The 24,351-nt window shown below is 39.9% G+C and overlaps 1 protein-coding gene across 1 annotated transcript in view; it reads right to left on the bottom strand.

Annotated features, from left to right (window-relative positions):
- CNOT1 (CCR4-NOT transcription complex subunit 1) overlaps nt 1–24,351 on the bottom strand; it is a gene marked incomplete in the record, with an annotated part of 753,971 nt that overhangs the window by 187,070 nt on the left and 542,550 nt on the right. Inside the window, 1 exon segment of the mRNA XM_053702424.1 lies at nt 7,578–7,720. Coding sequence (XP_053558399.1) covers nt 7,578–7,720 — 143 coding nt within the window.

Raw genomic sequence — 24,351 nt, 5'->3', positions numbered from 1 at the left:
CCGGCACCTCTAGGAACTTGTCCATTTTACATAGTTTCTCTGGGATGACCAAATTTTCACAATCATCCAGAGTGGATAATACCTCCTTAAGCAAAATGCGGAGATGTTCCAATTTAAATTTAAAAGTAATCACATCAGATTCAGCCTGCTGAGAAATATTCCCTAAATCAGTAATTTCTCCCTCAGACAAAACCTCCCTGGCCCCCTCAGATTGGGTTAGGGGCCCTTCAGAGATATTAATATCAGCGTCGTCATGCTCTTCAGTAACTAAAACAGAGCATCCACGCTTACGCTGAACAGGGTTCATTTTGGCTAAAATGTTTTTGACAGAATTATCCATTACAGCCGTTAATTGTTGCATAGTAAGGAGTATTGGCGCGCTAGATGTACTAGGGGCCTCCTGAGTGGGCAAGACTCGTGTAGACGAAGGAGGGAATGATGCAGTACCATGCTTACTCCCCTCGCTTGAGGAATCATCTTGGGCATCATTGTCATTATCACATAAATCACATTTATTTAAATGAATAGGAATTCTGGCTTCCCCACATTCAGAACACAGTCTATCTGGGAGTTCAGACATGTTAAACAGGCATAAACTTGATAAGAAAGTACAAAAAACGTTTTGAAATAAAACCGTTACTGTCACTTTAAATTTTAAACTGAACACACTTTATTACTGCAATTGCGAAAAAACATGAAGGAATTGTTCAAAATTCACCAAACTTTCACCACAGTGTCTTAAAGCCTTGAAAATATTGCACACCAAATTTGGAAGCTTTAACCCTTAAAATAACGGAACCGGAGCCGTTTTAAGCTTTAACCCCTTTACAGTCCCTGGTATCTGCTTTGCTGAGACCCAACCAAACCCAAGGGGAATACGATACCAAATGATGCCTTCAGAAGTCTTTTATAAGTATCAGAGCTCCTCTCACATGCGACTGCATGCCATGCCTCTCAAAAACAAGTGCGCAACACCGGCGCGAAAATGAGACTCTGCCTATGCTTTGGGAAAGCCCCTAAAGAATAAGGTGTCTAAAACAGTGCCTGCCGATATTATTATATCAAAATACCCAGAATAAATGATTCCTCAAGGCTAAATAAGTGTTAATATCAATCGATTTAGCCCAAAAAATGTCTACAGTCTAAATAAGCCCTTGTGAAGCCCTTATTTACAATCGTAATAAACATGGCTTACCGGATCCCATAGGGAAAATGACAGCTTCCAGCATTACATCGTCTTGTTAGAATGTGTCATACCTCAAGCAGCAAAGACTGCAAACTGTTCCCCCAACTGAAGTTAATGCTCTCAACAGTCCTGTGTGGAACAGCCATGGATTTTAGTTACGGTTGCTAAAATCATTTTCCTCATACAAACAGAATTCTTCATCTCTTTTCTGTTTCTGAGTAAATAGTACGTACCAGCACTATTTGAAAATAACAAACTCTTGATTGAATAATGAAAAACTACAGTTAAACACTAAAAAACTCTAAGCCATCTCCGTGGAGATGTTGCCTGTACAACGGCAAAGAGAATGACTGGGGTAGGCGGAGCCTAGGAGGGATCATGTGACCAGCTTTGCTGGGCTCTTTGCCATTTCCTGTTGGGGAAGAGAATATCCCACAAGTAAGGATGACGCCGTGGACCGGACACACCTATGTTGGAGAAAAGTGGTTTAAAAGAAGTCTTTAAAAAATACAAATATATTATATATAATATGTAGTCATACATATAGAAACCAAACTAATGATCAAGGGATTGGTTCATATCTCAGATAGTTGTTACTCCTTGGAGAACATCAATTCTGATCTATGGCTAAGCTTAGTATAGCACATAGAGACATATAACTCCACTGTTTGTTGCCCTAGTTTCTGAGATTGAATTTCAAGAGTTTCAAAATGGCTAAATGATTAAATTCTATATCTATGTGCATTTTACCTTAAATCCTACAAGAGTAACGTTGTTCTTAATGGGATTAAGTACTAAACTAATCTTTGGAGGTTCATAAATTGGTAATCGGATCATGATTCTATAGGTTGTATCATATTTTTCGGGATGTGTATATTAATAGAGGCCAATGTACATTTAATGCTGTAGTATGGCCGGTGGTTCTTACAGATTCAGTTTCCTTTGTAAAGTTTTTAAGGTGGTTTCAGTGAGATATAAAAAATGGGAAGAAGATGTAGTCTGGTATTCATTGTATCTGATCACAAAGAATGGCTCAATTGTGTAGGTAGGTCAAGTCCTCTCTATTATTCAGACCTTTCGGATGAAGGCAATCCATTAAAAAGATCCATTTGGATTCAGCTTTAAGGAGGGTCTTTTCAAAATCCCCTCCTCTCCAATTTCTTATAACTTTTTGTATGCCCATAAATTTCATCTCTTGTATTTTGCCATTATGTTTAGTGGCAAAATGTTTATAAAGGATTGTGTCTTTATCCTTTTTTTCTATTAGCCGAATGTGCTCTCTTAACCTGTCTCTAAGGCTCCTCGAAGTCTGGCCGATGTACTGAAGGCCACAGGTACATTCTATAAGATAGATGATGCCTGTATCTTGACATCTGATGAGGTCCTTGATCTTAAATTCTTCTCCTGTTTGCGTTGAATTTAAGATCAAGGACCTCATCAGATGTCAAGAGGAGCCTTAGAGACAGGTTAAGAGAGCACTAAATGTACATTGGCCTCTATTAATATACACATCCCGAAAAATATGATACAACCTATAGAATCATGATCCGATTACCAATTTATGAACCTCCAAAGATTAGTTTAGTACTTAATCCCATTAAGAACAACGTTACTCTTGTAGGATTTAAGGTAAAATGCACATAGATATAGAATTTAATCATTTAGCCATTTTGAAACTCTTGAAATTCAATCTCAGAAACTAGGGCAACAAACAGTGGAGTTATATGTCTCTATGTGCTATACTAAGCTTAGCCATAGATCAGAATTGATGTTCTCCAAGGAGTAACAACTATCTGAGATATGAACCAATCCCTTGATCATTAGTTTGGTTTCTATATGTATGACTACATATTATATATAATATATTTGTATTTTTTAAAGACTTCTTTTAAACCACTTTTTTAAGGATCTTTCACAATTTTACATTTTTTATAAAAAATATACTTTTTATAGTTTTTAGGCTTAAATTTCCCAAACGAATTTTTATATAAATTAGTCCTTTGGGTCCTTTTTGTGAAGACAGGTTTTTATGATTGCGATGTTATTGGTCTCTGCACAGAACACAAGATAGAGTAACTTTGAGAAGCCATCCCTAATAACTGAAATAGCAATTGATGTGTCACCGGGTTAGCTCTTAGTAATGAATAACCGGAAGTATTGCCGGGTTTGTTTACATCCGGTATCATTAACCGGAAGTGACATAACGATGTCATTAAACTAAGCTTTTGAATAAAATATAATAAAGGAGTAACTTTAAGATACTATCCTTAATAAATGGAAGTGACATCGAGTTTGACCTTAGCAACGTAATGCCGTCAGCAACGTAATGCCAGTTTTACCTTAGCAAAGTAATGCCGGCTTGTTGACATCCGGTATGATTAACCGGAAGTGACATCAGAATATCGATGTCAATGAAATCAAACACCGCTGATTAAGGTTATTATTACATACAAATATCTACCAATTGTAAGATAGCCACTAATAGTACCTAAAATTTACAGAAACTTCAAATCTAAACAAAAACTTATAAGACATTTTATAGTAATATCGAAAACCGGAAGTAAATTCAGCCATTTCCGGTTAAATAATCAGTAGGCCTATATAAAGATGCTTAGCTTACCAATGAATCAGTCTTGAAAAAGGTCTTGTATGGACCGAAACGCGTAGACAGCATTGGTAAGCATCTTTTTGATTATTCTTTTTTTGGAAATTCGGCTACACTATGTTGTATCTTTGTTTTTAGGGCACATCGATACCTAACAGACCCAGCTGAGATCCCCAAAAGGATTCCTTTGGACGATCCTTCACCAGCAATTGTAACAAGTTTTCTCACAGGGAATAAGATTGTACTTATAATCACCTTGTTGGATAAGTTGACATTGGCTTTTTGTACTTTCTATTTTTAAGGGATTTTTTCCTTTTTTTCACTAACTTTATACCACCACGAACGCTTTTCGGATCGTTATATACACATTTTTTAACAAGTCAGGAATTCATTTTAAGTTTTTTAGCGTTCACGCACAGTTTTTAGCGTTCACGCACGACTTTTCATGTGATTTTTTATGTGATATTGTTCTTTTTACCCAATTTTACACTTACTACTTGTCACCCACTCATTGTTTCACATATTTGCTTTTTAGGATTGACACTGTCATTTTTTGGAATTTTATTGTATGTATTGATTTTTAATTGTATGTATTGATTTTTACATTTGCACAGAATTTGTTGCACTTGTATTCTAATTTAAGTGTTGCACAGATTGTTGACACCATTGTTTTGGATTTTTCTTCAGTATATATTTACCAGCTTGTGATACATAATTACGTATTTATGTTATGTATATATTTCCTTTTGGTACCGCAGCTACCCTTGTAACAAGAGGTTAGTGTTAAAGATTCTAAATCGAGTGCGGCGTTTGTCAAGCACTCCCTCTTTTGAATCCTAACTGCGGCTGCTACACTGTTATGGATCCATAGCTCCACTGATATATACCGTGCTCCCATTTTTAGCACCCTATTTATCAGTCTCGTAGCCTAAAGAATAGTACCATCAAGCTCTGCACTTTTAGTTATTCCCACCGTGTTTTACGGGAGGTTAATTATACCCCACTCCTATCCATATGCTTTGGGAAAGGGTCTAATAAAACTAATGTGAGTTTTACATTATTATTTCCAATATCATTTTGAGTTACTTTATGTTATGTTATGGTAACATTGTTGCTAACGCAGCTAATATTTCTAGAGATTACTAGTTTATTTTATCTGTTTTAAAATCTTCCTAGGAGATTTTAACCTCCATTGTTTTACACCAAATAAATATATTTTTAAAATCTATCATACTTGTGTGTAATTACCTTTTTAGCCTTTTTTGGCGCTGTGATCACTACCACCTTTTTTAGTATACATTTTTGAGGGGATTGGTTAGACCCCTTCTGTGACTCACAGCTTAAGGTATATCTTAGCGCTGATAAATCACATTATCCTTTATCATCACTTATGAAGACCACCTCTCAGAAGTCCTTTTTGGGAAGTGGGTCGTCGACAGACATTAATTGTGGGTCTAAGCCCACTGAACTATCTTGGCTACTTCTGTCATAGCCAAGAAAATTGCAAGTGCCCCACGGATGGAGTAAGATCTAACTTAAACCTGATAAACCCGGCCGAAGCCAACTGAGGCCAGGCTAGGAGAGGATTGAAAGATTACTCCACGAGTCCATGTTCCCTGCTCTTAGAGGGCCCCAAACAGTTCCCCAGCCCAAAGGCTGGCCATCTTGTCACATTCACCAAGAACTTCTTTGAAAGCAGGTTCCCTGGGAGAAAAGATCCAGAGAAAACCAGCAAAGTATTCTTAACTGCTGAGAACTGAGGTGGAACAGCCAACTGGAAGTTCATTGCCGCTACCATCCCCAATTACCTCCCAGCATTGAGCCACTGATGTGACGGACGTGCTAGGCAAGAATCGAAAAATTCTTGAATTCCTGACAACTGTCAGCTTCATTGATGAGGAGACTAATATAGTTCTCCAAGAAAACTACCCTTGTAGTTGGAACTAAGTAAGTCTTTTCCAAAGTAACCTTCCATCCAGGAGACCGCAGGAAAATTTGTGCGTAATCCTGCTCATTGAAAGGAAGGCGTCTGAACCAGAATGTTGCCACTGAAATGTTCCGCACCAACAGTGATCCCAGAACCCTCAAGAAAATTCTGAAAACTGTGGCCAGGCCGGAAAAAGTCACGAGTTGGAATGTTTGTCTGGAAAAAGCAAACCTTAGAAATTTGAGATAGTTCTTGTTGATGGGAACATGCATTTAGCATGCATCCTTCAAATCCCCCGTGGTCTAAATTGACCCTCTTGGACCAAAGAAAGAATGGAAACTGTTTCCATCTTGAAATACGGCCATCTGAGAACCCTGTGTGGATTCTAAAATAGGTCTGAAGATTCCCTCCCTTTTGGGAACCACGAACAGATAGGAATAGCATCCCTGACCTCATTCCTGCCTTTGACCATGAACTGTCAATCCCAGGTCGGAGAGGATCCGTACATAGTGTAAGAGCGCCTCTCCCTTTGTCTGGACTGCCGATAACCTTAAAGCAGGAACCTGCCCCTGGGAGGAAAGGACACAATGTACACCCCCCAGGGATCATGATCACAAACCCAAGCCTGATTGAAAAAGGAAAACCTGCGCAGCTGTAGCGCTGTCCGGACCCACATATATGAAAGCACTAAGGATTGCGCTAGAATTAAATAATAGCTCTACCTTCAGAGATCGGAATTGATGTAGAGTGCGCAGCCTAACTCAGTCTCAAACATAGCTCGCCCCTCGTGGGCGTGATAAAACTCAATCTCCAGGTCCCATTATTTTAGAGCCTAGAGATAGAAGATTGCACAGCTCAAATCGGCAGCAAACATAGCCCCGCCCGTCGTGGGCGTTACAACAAACGATCTCCCGGTCGCCATTGTTATGTTAAGAGATAGGCCGCCGGGAGCTAACTGAACCTTTCTGTGCAAACCTGGGGGCAAATTGTGATACCGCATGTTAGGTAGTACTCCCCTATATGTGACTCAAACAATCACCTCTCCTAAGTCCTTTTTATCTAGCTCGGCCCAAGTGATTAAAGCCCCCAGAGAAAAGCCACCTTCTAGACCCAGTGCCAGCTTACAACATGCTGTCACAGGATCCCCTCCCTTTATCTATATAGGAGTTGTGCCAATAAAGTGCTTCACTTCCTCTGAGATCTCCTTCAGAACAAAAAAGTCAGCACTTACCTTTAAAAACTGCACAACAACAGGGCAGCTCACCAGGATTGAGAGGTCCTCCACCTCACATAGCCCTGTGGAAAAAGGATAAAGCCTGAGTAATCTTACTTAGGCTATCAGGATTAAGGCAGCATACATTTATGGGAGGTGCAGTGAAAATTATGTCCCACAAGTTCCAATTGCACTAAAGCCACCACTGCCCTACTGAAGAGACTGATATGGACTACGGCTACAACCTAGAACAAAGCAGCACAATCTTGTACTACTTTAAAAATAATAAACTCTTGATTGAAGAATCTAATCCAACGCCTCACTTTACCACTTCCTATCACTAACGTAGGGAAAGAGAATGACTGGAGTGGGAGGGAAGGGAGGAGCTATTTAACAGCTTTGCTGTGGTGCTCTTTATCGCCTCCTGCTGACCAGGAGGTGAATATCCCATTAGTAATTAAGATCTGTGGACTTGTGTCATAAAAAAAAAAAGAAAAAAAAGAAAGAAAGATAGAGAACAGTTTCTTTACACCAAAAAAACCTAGATGTGGTGCTACACATACTCCAATGTGCTGCAAATGGCTACTTGTACATTTTTCCAGACTTGCATGTATTGCGCCCCAAGTATTTTGAAGATGTTACTAACCTTGTGATCTGTTTGTTACACCAAGGAGAGCCATAGGCCCTACTGTCTTGTAGTGCTTTTAGTACAAGAAGGTGACATTCCCTGTAACGGAGTAGGAGGTCTGCATCCGCTCCACTAGTGGCATCCAGCAATCCTTCGACAGCCTAGAAAGAACCATCATTAAATACTTGTATTGCAATATCAATTTTAGTCCTCAAGAAACCTTGAGAACCTCAATCAGTCTAGGCATTAAACGCTTAGAGGATATATATATATATATATATATATATATATATATATATATATATATATATATATATATATATATATATATATATATGTGTGTGTGTGTGTGTGTGTGAACTTACCTGACAAATTCATTTCTTTCATATTGGCAAGTGTCCATGAGCTAGTGACGTATGGGATATACAATCCTACCAGGAGGGGCAAAGTTTCCCAAACCTCAAAATGCCTATAACTACACCCCCTCATTACACCCAGAATTCAGTTTAACGAATAGCCAAGTAGTGGGGTGATAGAAAAAGGAGTAAAAAAGCATACAAAAAAAGAAGAGGAACTGGAAAATCAATTGTGCTTTTATACAAAAAAAATCATAATCACCAGAAAAAGGGAGGGTCTCATGGACTCTTGCCAATATGAAAGAAATGAATTTATCAGGTAAGTTCTTACATAAATTATGTTTTCTTTCATGTAAGTGGCAAGAGTCCATGAGCTAGTGACGTATGGGATAGAAATACCCAAGATGTGGAAGTCCACAGAAGAGTCACTATTAAGGGAGGGATAAAATAAAAACAGCCATTTTCCGCTGAAAAAAAAATGTAATCCACAAAAATAAGTTTTTCTCATAAATTTAAAGAAAGAAAATAAACAGCTGCCTGAAGAACTTTTCTACTAAAATCTGCTTCAGAAGAAGCAAATACAACAAAATGGAAAAATTTAGTAAATGTATGCAAAGAAGACCAAGTTGCTGCTTTGCAAATCTGATCAACTAAAGCTTCATTCTTAAAAGCCAAATAAGTGGAGACTGATCTAGTAGAATGAGCTGTGATCCTCTGAGGCAGAGACTGTCCCGCTTCCAAAAAAGCTTTATGAATCAAAAGCTTTAACCAAGATGCCAAAAGAAATGGCAGAGGCTTTCTGACCTTTTCTGGAACCAGAGAAGACAACAAATAGACTAGAAGTCTTTCTGAAATCTTTAGTAGCTTCAACATAATATTTCAAAGCTCTTACAACATCCAAAGAATGTAAAGATCTTTCAAGAGTATAATTGGGATTAGGACACAAGGAAGGAACAACAATTTCCCTACTAATGTTGTTAGAATTCACAACCTTAGGAAGAAATTTAAATGAAGTCCGCAAAACAGCCTTATCCTGATGAAAAATCAGAAAAGGAGACTCACAAGAGTGTGCAGACAATTCGGAAACTCTTCTAGCTGTAGAGATAGTCAAAAGAAAACACTTTCCAAGAAAGTAGTTTAATACCCAAAGAATGCATAGGCTCAAAAGGAGGAGTCTGCAAAGTCTTCAAAACCAAATTAAGACTCCAAGGAAGAGAGATTGATTTAACAACAGGCTTCATACGAACCAAAGCCTGAACAAAACAGTGAATATCAGGAAGCTTAGCAATCTTTCTATGAAATAAAACAGAAAGAGCAGAAATTTCTCCCTTCAAAGTACTTGCAGACAAACCTTTATCCAAACCATCCTGAAGAAACTCTAAAATTCTAGGAATTCTAAAAGAATGCCAGGAAAATTTATGAGAGGAACACCATGAAATATAAGTCTTCCAGACTCGATAATAAATCTTCCATGAAACAGACTTACGAGCCTGTAGCATAGTATTAATCACTGCGTCAGAGAAACATCTTTACTAAGCGTTCAATTTCCATACCTTCAAATTTAACAATTTGAGATCCTGATGGAAAAAACGGCCCTTGAGACAGAAGGTCAGGTCTTAGAGGAAGCGGCCAAGGCTGGAAACTAGACATTCGATCAAGATCCGCATACCAAAACCTGTGAGGCCACGCTGGTGTTATGAGAAACACATACGATTGTTCCATAATGATCTTGGAGATCACTCTCGGAAGAAGAACTAGAGGCGGAAAGATATAAGCTGGATGGTAAAACCAAGGAACTGCTAAAGCATCCACCATCTCTGCCTGAGGATCCCTGGACCTGGATAGGTACCTGGGAAGTTTCTTATTTAGATGAGAAGCCATCAGATACATTTCTGGAAGACCCCACATCTGTACAATCTGACAAAATACATCTGGATGGAGAGACTACTCCCCCGGATGTAAGGTCTGACGGCTGAGATAATCCGCTTCCCAATTGTCTACACCTGGGATATGCACTGCCGAAACTAGACAAGAGCTGGATTCTGCCCAAGAAAATACTTCTTTTATGACTAGGGGACTGGGAGTCCCACCCTGAAAATTTACATATGTCACAGTTATATCGTCTGAAAACAAATGAATGGTTCTCTCTTTAACAGAGGCCAAACCTGAAGAGCCCTGAAAATAGCACAGAGTTCTAAAGTATTGATTGGTAACCTCACCTCCTGAGGTTTCCAAACCCCTTGTGCTGTCAGAGATCCCCAGACAGCGCCCCAACCTGAAATACTTGCATCTGTTGTAATCACATTCCAGGTAAGACGAACAAAAGAAGCCCCTTGAACTATACGATGGTCTAACCACAAAGTCAGAGAGACTGTTGGGATTTAAGTATATCAATTGTGATATCCAAGTATAATCCCTGCACCATTGATTCAGCATACAAAACTGTAGAGGTCTCATATGAAAACGAGCAAAGGGGATCGCGTCCGATGCTGCAGTCATGAGACCTAAAACTTCCATGCACATATTCACTGAAGGGAATGATTGAGACTGAAGGTTTCGACAAGCTGAAACAAATTTCATTTGTCTCTTGTCTGTTAGGGACAGAGTCATGGGGCTCCATGTACTAAATGGCGGGCGAACAGCTTCTCAACTCGCGAAGCTGTCCACCCGCCTTCGCTACAATTGAGTGTGTAATGCCCGCCCCTTCAATCGCGCAACCAATCACGCAACTGAAGGGGCTGCCAATCATCAAGAGCGAGCGTGCTCTCTGTAATTTTGCCTCGCCACCTAAGAGGTGGTGTAGGGTGTAGGAAGCAGCGGTCTAATGACCGCTGCTTCTTACATTGCGGAAAGCAGGCTTGCATATGCGAACCTGCCCCGCAAAGGCTCCGGAGCAGCTTTCGCTGCTTCGTACATGGAGTCCATGGACACTGAATCTATCTGGAAACCTACAAAGGTGACCCTTGTCTGAGGAATCAAGAAACTCTTTGGTAAATTGATCCTCCAACCATGTCTTTGAAGAAACACTACATTTAGCCAAATCTCACACAAATCAACTAAAGACTGAGCTAGTACCAAGATATCCAAATAAGGAAACACAGCAATACCCTGTTCTCCGATTACAGATAGAAGGGCACAGAGAGGCTTCGAAAAGATTCTTGAAACTGTTGCTAAGCCAAATTAAGAGCGAAAAATTAGTAATGCTTGTCTACAAAAAAGAATCTCAGAAACCGATAATGGTCTGGATGAATCGGAATGTGAAGATATGCATCCTGTAAGTCTATCGTGGACATATAATGACCTTGCTGAACAAAAGGCAAAATAGTCCTCATAGTCACCATCTTGAAAGTTGGAACTCTTACAAAACGATTCAAAAACTTCAGCTCCAGAATTGCCCTGAATTAATTTTCTTTCTTTGGGACAATGAATAGATTTGAATAAAACCCCAGACCCTGTTCCTGAATCGGAACTGGAATTATTACCCCTGAAAATGGAATTAACCCTGAAAGCTCTAGATCTGAAACACAAAGCTCTAGATCTGAAACGGAAAAGCCTGAGCCTTAACCGGATTTGTTGGAACGTGTGAGAAAGAATCTTCACAGGAGGTCTTACTCTGAATCCTATTCGATACCCTTGAGAGACAATACTCTGAATCCACTGATTTTGAACAGAATCTGCCCAAATGTCTTGGAATAATTTTAATCTGCCCCCCACCAGCTGAACTGGATCGAGGGCTGCACCTTCATGCAGACTTGGGGGCTGACTTTGGTTTCTTAAAAGGCTTGGATTTATTCCAACTTGAAGGTTTCCAATTGGAAGCAGTCTTTAGGGGAAGGATTGTTTTTCTGTTGCATATTTTGACAAAGACCGAAAACTATTAGAAGCTTTAGATTTACCCTTAGGTCTTTTATCCTGAGGAAAAAAAACTCCCTTCCCCCCAGCGATAGTTGAAATAATTGAATCCAACTGAGAACCAAATAAATTGTTACCTTGGAAAGAAAGATAGTAATATAGACTTGGATACCATGTCAGCATTCCAAGATTTGAGTCATAAAGCTCTTCTAGCTAAAATAGCTGAAGACATAGATTTAACAAATTTTGATATAAAAAACAGAATTTATGTTTACCTGATAAATTACTTTCTCCAACGGTGTGTCCGGTCCACGGCGTCATCCTTACTTGTGGGATATTCTCTTCCCCAACAGGAAATGGCAAAGAGCCCAGCAAAGCTGGTCACATGATCCCTCCTAGGCTCCGCCTTCCCCAGTCATTCGACCGACGTAAAGGAGGAATATTTGCATAGGAGAAATCATATGATACCGTGGTGACTGTAGTTAAAGAAAATAAATTATCAGACCTGATTAAAAAACCAGGGCGGGCCGTGGGCCGGACACACCGTTGGAGAAAGTAATTTATCAGGTAAACATAAATTCTGTTTTCTCCAACATAGGTGTGTCCGGTCCACGGCGTCATCCTTACTTGTGGGAACCAATACCAAAGCTTTAGGACACGGATGAAGGGAGGGAGCAAATCAGGTCACCTAAATGGAAGGCACCACGGCTTGCAAAACCTTTCTCCCAAAAATAGCCTCAGAAGAAGCAAAAGTATCAAACTTGTAAAATTTGGTAAAAGTGTGCAGTGAAGACCAAGTCGCTGCCTTACATATCTGATCAACAGAAGCCTCGTTCTTGAAGGCCCATGTGGAAGCCACAGCCCTAGTGGAATGAGCTGTGATTCTTTCAGGAGGCTGCCGTCCGGCAGTCTCATAAGCCAATCTGATGATGCTTTTAATCCAAAAAGAGAGAGAGGTAGAAGTTGCTTTTTGACCTCTCCTTTTACCAGAATAAACAACAAACAAGGAAGATGTTTGTCTAAAATCCTTTGTAGCATCTAAATAGAATTTTAGAGCGCGAACAACATCCAAATTGTGCAACAAACGTTCCTTCTTTGAAACTGGATTCGGACACAAAGAAGGCACGACTATCTCCTGGTTAATGTTTTTGTTAGAAACAACTTTCGGAAGAAAACCAGGTTTAGTACGTAAAACCACCTTATCTGCATGGAACACCAGATAAGGAGGAGAACACTGCAGAGCAGATAATTCTGAAACTCTTCTAGCAGAAGAAATTGCAACCAAAAACAAAACTTTCCAAGATAATAACTTAATATCAACGGAATGTAAGGGTTCAAACGGAACCCCCTGAAGAACTGAAAGAACTAAATTGAGACTCCAGGGAGGAGTCAAAGGTTTGTAAACAGGCTTGATTCTAACCAGAGCCTGAACAAAGGCTTGAACATCTGGCACAGCTGCCAGCTTTTTGTGAAGTAACACAGACAAGGCAGAAATCTGTCCCTTCAAGGAACTTGCAGATAATCCTTTCTCCAATCCTTCTTGAAGAAAGGATAGAATCTTAGGAATTTTTACCTTGTCCCAAGGGAATCCTTTAGATTCACACCAACAGATATATTTTTTCCATATTTTGTGGTAAATTTTTCTAGTTACAGGCTTTCTGGCCTGAACAAGAGTATCAATAACAGAATCTGAGAACCCTCGCTTTGATAAGATCAAGCGTTCAATCTCCAAGCAGTCAGTTGGAGTGAGACCAGATTCGGATGTTCGAACGGACCTTGAACAAGAAGGTCTCGTCTCAAAGGTAGCTTCCATGGTGGAGCCGATGACATATTCACCAGGTCTGCATACCAAGTCCTGCGTGGCCACGCAGGAGCTATCAAGATCACTGATGCCCTCTCCTGATTGATCCTGGCTACCAGCCTGGGGATGAGAGGAAACGGCGGGAATACATAAGCTAGTTTGAAGGTCCAAGGTGCTACTAGTGCATCTACTAGAGTCGCCTTGGGATCCCTGGATCTGGACCCGTAACAAGGAACCTTGAAGTTCTGACGAGAGGCCATCAGATCCATGTCTGGAATGCCCCACAGTTGAGTAATGTGGGCAAAGATTTCCGGATGGAGTTCCCACTCCCCCGGATGTAATGTCTGACGACTCAGAAAATCCGCTTCCCAATTTTCCACTCCTGGGATGTGGATTGCAGACAAGTGGCAGGAGTGAGTCTCCGCCCATTGAATGATTTTGGTCACTTCTTCCATCGCCAGGGAACTCCTTGTTCCCCCCTGATGGTTGATGTACGCAACAGTCGTCATGTTGTCTGATTGAAACCGTATGAACTTGGCCTTTGCTAGCTGAGGCCAAGCCTTGAGAGCATTGAGTATCGCTCTCAGTTCCAGAATATTTATCGGTAGAAGAGATTCTTCCCGAGACCAAAGACCCTGAGCTTTCAGGGGTCCCCAGACCGCGCCCCAGCCCATCAGACTGGCGTCGGTCGTGACAATGACCCACTCTGGTCTGCGGAAGCTCATCCCCTGTGACAGGTTGTCCAGGGACAGCCACCAACGGAGTGAATCTCTGGTCCTCTGATTTACTTGTATCGTCGGAGACAAGTCTGTATAGTCCCCATTCCACTGACTGAGCATGCACAGTTGTAATGGTCTTAGATGAATGCGCGCAAAAGGAACTATGTCCATTGCCGCTACCATCAAACCTATTACTTCCATGCACTGCGCTATGGAAGGAAGAGGAACGGAATGAAGTATTTGACAAGAGTTTAGAAGTTTTGTTTTTCTGGCCTCTGTCAGAAAAATCCTCATTTCTAAGGAGTCTATTATTGTTCCCAAGAAGGGAACCCTCGTTGACGGAGATAGAGAACTCTTTTCTACGTTCACTTTCCATCCGTGAGATCTGAGAAAGGCCAGGACAATGTCCGTGTGAGCCTTTGCTAGAGGAAGGGACGACGCTTGAATCAGAATGTCGTCCAAGTAAGGTACTACTGCAATGCCCCTTGGTCTTAGCACCGCTAGAAGGGACCCTAGTACCTTTGTGAAAATCCTTGGAGCAGTGGCTAATCCGAACGGAAGTGCCACGAACTGGTAATGCTTGTCCAGGAATGCGAACCTTAGGAACCGATGATGTTCCTTGTGGATAGGAATATGTAGATACGCATCCTTTAAATCCACCGTGGTCATGAATTGACCTTCCTGGATGGAAGGAAGAATTGTTCGAATGGTTTCCATTTTGAACGATGGAACCTTGAGAAACTTGTTTAGGATCTTGAGATCTAAGATTGGTCTGAACGTTCCCTCTTTTTTGGGAACTACGAACAGATTGGAGTAGAACCCCATCCCTTGTTCTCCTAATGGAACAGGATGAATCACTCCCATTTTTAACAGGTCTTCTACACAATGTAAGAATGCCTGTTTTTTTATGTGGTCTGAAGACAATTGAGACCTGTGGAACCTCCCCCTTGGGGGAAGCATCTTGAATTCCAGAAGATAACCTTGGGAGACTATTTCTAGCGCCCAAGGATCCAGAACATCTCTTGCCCAAGCCTGAGCGAAGAGAGAGAGTCTGCCCCCCCACCAGATCCGGTCCCGGATCGGGGGCCAACATCTCATGCTGTCTTGGTAGCAGGTTTCTTGGCCTGCTTTCCCTTGTTCCAGCCTTGCATTGGTCTCCAGGCTGGCTTGGCTTGAGAAGTATTACCCTCTTGCTTAGAGGACGTAGCACTTGGGGCTGGTCCGTTTCTACGAAAGGGACGAAAATTAGGTTTATTTTTGGCCTTGAAAGACCTATCCTGAGGAAGGGCGTGGCCCTTGCCCCCAGTGATATCAGAGATAATCTCTTTCAAGTCAGGGCCAAACAGCGTTTTCCCCTTGAAAGGAATGTTAAGCAATTTGTTCTTGGAAGACGCATCCGCTGACCAAGATTTTAACCAAAGCGCTCTGCGCGCCACAATAGCAAACCCAGAATTTTTCGCCGCTAACCTAGCCAATTGCAAAGTGGCGTCTAGGGTGAAAGAATTAGCCAATTTAAGAGCACGGATTCTGTCCATAATCTCCTCATAAGAAGGAGAATTACTAGTGATCGCCTTTTCTAGCTCATCGAACCAGAAACACGCGGCTGTAGTGACAGGGACAATGCATGAAATTGGTTGTAGAAGGTAACCTTGCTGAACAAACATCTTTTTAAGCAAACCTTCTAATTTTTTATCCATAGGATCTTTGAAAGCACAACTATCTTCTATGGGTATAGTGGTGCGTTTGTTTAGAGTAGAAACCGCCCCCTCGACCTTGGGGACTGTCTGCCATAAGTCCTTTCTGGGGTCGACCACAGGAAACAATTTTTTAAATATGGGGGGAGGGACGAAAGGTATACCGGGCCTTTCCCATTCTTTATTTACAATGTCCGCCACCCGCTTGGGTATAGGAAAAGCTTCGGGGGGCCCCGGGACCTCTAGGAACTTGTCCATTTTACATAGTTTCTCTGGGATGACCAAATTCTCACAATCATCCAGAGTGGATAACACCTCCTTAAGCAGAGCGCGGAGATGTTCCAACTTAAATTTAAATGTAATCACATCAGGTTCAGCTTGTTGAGAAATTTTCCCTGAATCTGAAATTTCTCCCTCAGACAAAACCTCCCTGGCCCCCTCAGACTGGTGTAGGGGCCTTTCAGAAACAATATCATCAGCGTCCTCATGCTCTTCAGTATTTTCTAAAACAGAGCAGTCGCGCTTTCGCTGATAAGTGGGCATTTTGGCTAAAATGTTTTTGATAGAATTATCCATTACAGCCGTTAATTGTTGCATAGTAAGGAGTATTGGCGCGCTAGATGTACTAGGGGCCTCTTGTGTGGGCAAGACTGGTGTAGACGGAGGGGATGATGCAGTACCATGCTTACTCCCCTCACTTGAGGAATCATCTTGGGCATCATTTTCTCTAAATTTTGTGTCACATAAATCACATCTATTTAAATGAGAAGGGACCTTGGCTTCCCCACATTCAGAACACAGTCTATCTGGCAGTTCAGACATGTTAAACAGGCATAAACTTGATAACAAAGTACAAAAAACGTTTTAAAATAAAACCGTTACTGTCACTTTAAATTTTAAACTGAACACACTTTATTACTGCAATTGCGAAAAAGTATGAAGGAATTGTTCAAAATTCACCAAAATTTCACCACAGTGTCTTAAAGCCTTAAAAGTATTGCACACCAATTTTGGAAGCTTTAACCCTTAAAATAACGGAACCGGAGCCGTTTTTATATTTAACCCCTTTACAGTCCCTGGTATCTGCTTTGCTGAGACCCAACCAAGCCCAAAGGGGAATACGATACCAAATGACGCCTTCAGAAAGTCTTTTCTATGTATCAGAGCTCCTCACACATGCATCTGCATGTCATGCTTCTCAAAAACAAGTGCGCAATACAGGCGCGAAAATGAGACTCTGCCTATGATTAGGGAAAGCCCCTAGAGAATAAGGTGTCCAATACAGTGCCTGCCGGTTATTTTACAAAATTCCCAAGATTAAAATAATTCCTCAAGGCTATGGAGTATAAAATATGTTTATATATAAATCGATTTAGCCCAGAAAATGTCTACAGTCTTAAAAAGCCCTTGTGAAGCCCTTATTTACTGTCTGTAATAAAATGGCTTACCGGATCCCATAGGGAAAATGACAGCTTCCAGCATTACATCGTCTTGTTAGAATGTGTCATACCTCAAGCAGCAAAAGTCTGCTCACTGTTCCCCCAACTGAAGTTAATTCCTCTCAACAGTCCTGTGTGGAACAGCCATCGATTTTAGTAACGGTTGCTAAAATCATTTTCCTCTTACAAACAGAAATCTTCATCTCTTTTCTGTTTCAGAGTAAATAGTACATACCAGCACTATTTTAAAATAACAAACTCTTGATTGAATAATAAAAACTACAGTTAAACACTAAAAAACTCTAAGCCATCTCCGTGGAGATGTTGCCTGTACAACGGCAAAGAGAATGACTGGGGAAGGCGGAGCCTAGGAGGGATCATGTGACCAGCTTTGCTGGGCTCTTTGCCATTTCCTGTTGGGGAAGAGAATATCCCACAAGTAAGGATGACGCCGTGGACCGGACACACCTATGTTGGAGAAAATAGCATCACAGATAAAATGATTAGCATGTTGAAGCAAACTAACAATGCTAGACAAATCAGGATCTGTTTCCTGTTGCGCTAAGCTATCCAACCAAAAGGTTGATGCAGTCGCAACATCAGCCATAGAAATGGCAGGCCTGAGAATATAGCCAGAATGTAAATAAGCTTTCCTTAGATAAAGATTCAAGTTTCCCATCTAAAGGATCTTTAAAAGAAGTACTGTCTTCCAAAAGTAGTACGTTTGGCAAGAGTAGAAATAGCCCCATCAACTTTGGGAACTTTTCCCCAAAACACTAATCTAGCCGCTGGCAAAGGGTACAACCTTTTAAACCTAGGAGGAATGAAAGAAGTACCAGGCTTAATCCATTCCTTAGCAATCACATCAGAAATAGCATCAGGAACTGGAAAAACCTCAGGAGAAACCACAGGAGGTTTATTAACAGAATTTAAACGTTTACTAGTTTTGATATCAAGAGGACTAGACTCCTCAATAACCAAAGTAACCAACACTTCTTTTAACAAGGAACGTCTGAGGTAGGATAGTCTGAAATTCAGAGAGATCCTCATCAGGAGGATATTTCAGTATGTTGTCGGTCATTAGAAATGTCATCAATTTTATGAGAAGTTTTAAAAGACCTTTTACGTTTATTAGAAGGCAGAATAGCAGACAAAGCCTTCTGTATCACATCAGCAATATAATTTTTCATAACAGGGATATCATGTACATTAGATGTTGAAGGAACAACAGAAACTGTACTAGTACTGATGGAAACGTTTTCTGCGTGCAAAAGCTTATTATGACAACTGTTACATACTACAGCTGGAGATATAATCTCAGCTAACTTACAATAGATACACTTAGCTTTGGTAGAACTGTGATCACGCAGCAGGGTTACAACAGTTGCTTCTGAGACAGGATCAGATTGAGACATCTTGCAAAATGTAAAAGAAAAAAACATCATTAAAGCAAAATTTACAATTTCCTTATATGGCAGTTTCTGGAATGGGAAAAAATGCAAACAGCAAAGCCCTCTGAACATATAGAAGGCAAGAGGCATATAGGAAGTGGTGTAAAAAATAAACTCAATTTTTTGGCGCCAAGTATGATTCACAACGCAAAAGGAAGTTGACTTTTTTTGGCGCCAACATCCGGAAACGACGCAACTCGCTTCATAAGACTCAACCTCGTGCGAGGAAACCTGGCATCAACTAAGACGCGGGAAATGACGAACCTGCGTCAAAGACGTACCTTTGCGCCAAAAAAAAATCTTCCACCAACAATTATGCAATACATAACAGCATTTTGCAACCTCACAAGCCTAATTTTGCGCCCATAATTAAAAGAAAGAGAGTCAATTTGAAAAAAAGGACTATACCTCAGGTAAGAAAAATAACTTCCTAAAACATGCTTCCCAAACTGAAACTGACAGTCTACAAAAGGAAATATACAGACATGGCAAATATAAGTAAAATACATATATAAATATATATATTTAAAAAGACACCCATCCACATATAGCAGATAGCAGTTAGCCATGCCAGTACAAAAAAGTATCAGCAGAGGTAATGGTATATAATAGTATATCGTCGATCTGAAAAGGGAGGTAGAAGATGAATCCCTACGACCGATAACAGAGAACCTTTGAAAAGATTTCCCGCAAGGAAAACCATAAAATCAATAGGTGATACTCCCTTCACATCCCTCAGACAAACACTGTACTCCGAGAGGAATTGGGCTTCTCACAGAAGAAAATCAAGCACAAACTTACTTCACCACCTCCATAGGAGGCAAAGTTTGTAAAACTGAATTGTGGGTGTGGTAAGGGGTGTATTTATAAGCATTTTGAGGTTTGGGAAACTATGCCCCTCCTGGTAGGATTGTATATCCCATACGTCACTAGCTCATGGACTCTTGCCAATTACATGATTTTATATATATATATATATATATATATATATATATATATATATATATATATACACACACACATTTATAAAATTATATATATACCAGCACCACCAGTATAATCACATTGGAAGTCTAATACACAGAAATATAACCGTGTTCCCCATATAGGGATACACTTTCTGTGTAGTGCACGGTAAGTGTTAATGTATTGAAATGATTAAATAAAGAAAATAGAACCCTTATAAAGCCAGCAACAGACTATATCTCCTAATAATGAAAACCACTTTGCCTAAGTAGTGTAATGAAGAGACCCTAACATAGTATAATTTGCCACATATTCTTTTATATTCCATATATATTTTTAAACACAATAATGTCTCCCCACATCAAGAATGTAATTAATTCATTGAACAACCCGAGTTGTGATAACGACTCATTCAAGTCCACTTGTAAATGTTCCAGTAGATTTGTGTCCCAAACCAAGAATGTGGCAAGCAACTGTTCTCATCAATCAACGTTAAGTCATGCAGCAAGATAGCATAGTGAAACAGCTGGTATTGTGAGTCAGCGTCAAATCATGCAGTGTTGTACAGCATATTAACAGTTCCCAGATATACAATGGATTACTTACTACAGGGTACTACCTCCTGAGGGTAAGCCCTCGCTCCAGGGACCCGTAATGTAAGTAAATTAGACTGATCTCACCTGTATCTTATGCCGTCATGTCCGTATCCAGATACGTAAGATACGGGTGAGATCAGTCTAATTTACTTACTTACATTACGGGTCCCTGGAACGAGGGCTAACCCTCAGGAGGTAGTACCCTGTAGTAAGTAATCCATTGTATATCTGGGAACTGTTAATATGCTGTACAACACTGCCTGATTTGACGCTGACTCACGATACCAGCTGTTTCACTATGCTATCTTGCTGCATGACTTAACGTTGATTGATGAGAACAGTTGCTTGCCATCTTACTAACTACGCTACTTAACTTTACCTCTATCTTGCTTGGCGTACACTCTGTGCAGACTGATTGCGAATATCACATCTCAATTACACAGCTTGGACAGTGTACCAATACTTTTTGCAAAGATGCTGTACTCACAGATACTCCTGTTTTTTTGGATTGTCCTTTGCATTCATTTGACAAATATGGTCGATGTGCACAATTAATCATAATTACCAATGGCCATTGGTAGATAGGTTGTTTTATGCTATTTTGAGGTTATAGGAATTTTTAAGTATTTTTACTCGTACTAATGTTATTTTGTATCAATAAAGCTAGACATGTTTTTTTGTATGAATATTCATGACTAGTGTTTTTTATGCCTATAGATGAGGGGCTCTCTTTTCCTCTGACCCACTAGTCTGTTTGCCATCCACTTTGAGGGCTCATATTTTCTATGTAGTTTAAATGATCGGTGCTGGCATAGAGCATACTATTCCCTAGTTTACCTTGCCCCCTTCCCCTTTTTTCCATACCCCCTCTTTTCCTCACTATTTTCCAATATATATATATATATATATATATATATATATATATATATATATATATATATATATATATATATAAAAAACACCTATACATACATATATATATATATACATACACACACACACACACACACACATACACATACATACAGTGGATATAAAAAGTCTACACACCCCGGTTAAAATGGCAGGTTTCTGTGATGAAAAATGACAAAGATAAATAATTTCAGAACTTTTTCCACCTTTAATTTGACCTATAAACTACACAACTCAATTGAAAAACAAACTGAAATCTTTAAGGTGGAGGGAAGTAAACAAAAAAAAATAAAATAATGTGGTTGCATAAGTGTGCACACTCTCTTATAACTGGGGATGTAGCCGTGTTCAGAATTAAGCAATCACATTCAAAACCATGTTAAATAAGAGTCATCACACACCTGCTATAATTTAAAGTGCCTCTGATTAACCCTGAATAAAGTTCAGCTATTCTAGTAGGTCTTTCCTGACATTTTCTTAGTCGCGTCCTACACAAAAGCCATGGTCAGCAGAGAGCTTCCAAAGCATCAGAGGGATCTCATTGTAAAAAGGTATCAGTCAGGAGAAGGGTACAAAGAATTTCCAAGGCATTAGATATACCATGGAACACAGTTAAGACAGTCATCATCAAGTGGAGAACATATGGCACAACAATGACATTACCAAGAACTGGATGTCCCTCCAAAATTGATGAAAAGATGAGAAGAAAACTGGTCTGGGAGGCTACCAAGAGGCCTACAGCAATATTAAAGGAGCTGCAGGAAAATTTGGCAAGTACTGGCTGTGTAGTACATGTGACAACAATCTCCCATATTCTTCATATGTCTGGGCTATGGGGTAGAGTGGCAAGATAAAAGCCTTTTCTTACGAAGAAAAACATCCAAGCCAGGCAAAAAACACACATCTGAAGTCTCCCAAAAGCATGTTACAAAAGGTGTTCTGGTCTGATGAAACCAAGGTTGACCTTTTTGGCCATAATTCCAAAAGATATGTTTGGCGCAAAAACAACACTGCACATCACCAAAAGAACACCATACCCAAAGTGAAGCATGGTGGTGGCAGCATCATGCTTTGGGGCTGTTTTTCTTCAGCTGGAACTGGCGCCTTAGTTAAGCTAGAGGGAATTATGAACAGTTCCACATACCAGTCAATATTGGCACAAAACCTTCAGGCTTCTGCTAGAAAGCTGAACATGAAGAGGAACTTCATCTTTCAGCATGACAACGACCCAAAGCATACATCCAAATCAACAAAGGAATGGCTTCACCAGAAGAAGATTAAAGTTTTGGAATGGCCCAGCCAGAGCCCAGACCTGAATCCAATTGAAAATCTGTGGGGTGATCTGAAGAGGGCTGTGCACAGGAGATGCCCTCGCAATCTGACAGATTTGGAGTGTTTTTGCAAAGAAGAGTAGGCAAATCTTGCCAAGCTGATAGACTCATACCCCAAAAGACTGAGTGCTGTAATAAAATCAAAAGGTGCTTCAACAAAGTATTAGTTTAAGGGTGTGCACACTTATGCAAGCATATTTTATTTTTATATATTTTCTTCCCTCTACCTAAAACATTTCAGTTTGTTTTTCAATTGAGTTGTACAGTTTATAGGTCACATTAAAAGGTGGAAAAGTTCTGAAATGATTTATCTTTGTCTCATTTTTTTACATCACAGAAACCTGACATTTTAACAGGGGTGTGTAGACTTTTTATATCCACTGTATATCCTAATGTGTTTATTGTTGGTGGATTCATGCAGAATATATTTCAGAAGATGTGTCTGTCCTGAAATCCTGCTTCTTTCCATCAGTAGCTCAATGCGTTTGCAACCCTTTTTTTCTGTTTAGGCGCAATCAGTGGTTAGAAATCAAATTTCTGACCTTTCTGTTCTTTTTCACAGGAAAATTGCTAGTTTTAGGCATTATCTAGAATAAAAACATTTTTTTTATTTTTATTATTATCTAGAATAAAGCCTGTAATTAAACCTCTCTCCCCTCCTTGGAATCGTAATTTGGTTCTAAATGTTTTGCAGTTTACTTCTTTTGTACCTATGCATAAGGTAGATAATCTTATTTCCTGGGAAGCTTTATTTCTTTTGGCTATTTCAATTGCTAGAAGAGTGTCTGAGATGTCTGCACTTTCTTCTGATCCTTCTTATGTGATTTTCCATAAAGTTGTTTTGAGAACTTGTTTTGATTGTTTCTTCTGACAATATAAGTAGTGAAATTGTAGTTCCTTTCCCTTTGCACTGATCTTAAGAATTCTTCAGAGAGACTTCTTCCTAAATTCAATGTTGTCTGGGCTCTGAAATTTCTTGAGGTTAAAAGGGACATAAAACCCAATTTTTTTCTTTTATGATTCAGATAGAACATACAATTTTAAACAACTTTCCAATTTACTTCTGTGATCAAATGTTCTTTGTTTTCTTGTTATACATTGTTGAAAAGCAGCAAAGTTTATGAGTGTGCACATGTCTGCAGCTCTATATGGCAGCAGATTTGCAACAATGTTATAAATTAGCAGGAGCACTAGATGGCAGCACTATTTCCGGTCATGTAGTGCTTCAGGCATGTGCACGCTACCTACCTAGGTATACCTTCAACAAAGAACAACATGAGAAAAAAGCAAATTTGATATTAGAAGATAAATGGAAACTTTAAAAATTGTATTCTCTATCTGAATAATGAAAGACATTTTTTGGGTTTAATGTCCCTGTCCCTCTGATTTGTTTTAATTTTTCAGGTATGAGCAAGTTGCAGGAGTAGTATTTTGTTGCTCTGGCTTCTTGGATTAAGCAATTCATTTATTTAGCTTATGCAGAAGCAGGTCAAACTCCTCTATGTCCAAATCTGTTTAGTGTCCAATTTGCTATTTTTTTTAAATTTATTTAAAAAAAAACTAAATTATGCTTACCAGATAATTCCCTTTCCTTCTGTATGAGGAGAGTCCACAGCTTCATTCATTACTTGTGGGAATACAGAACCTGGCCACCAGGAGGAGGCAAAGCCACCTC

This window comes from Bombina bombina, chromosome 1, assembly GCF_027579735.1.
Source record: "Bombina bombina isolate aBomBom1 chromosome 1, aBomBom1.pri, whole genome shotgun sequence".
NCBI classification, from domain to species: Eukaryota; Metazoa; Chordata; class Amphibia; order Anura; family Bombinatoridae; genus Bombina; species Bombina bombina.
The sequence above is the reverse complement of the archived record's forward strand: the minus strand, read 5'-3'. Positions and strand labels throughout refer to the sequence as shown.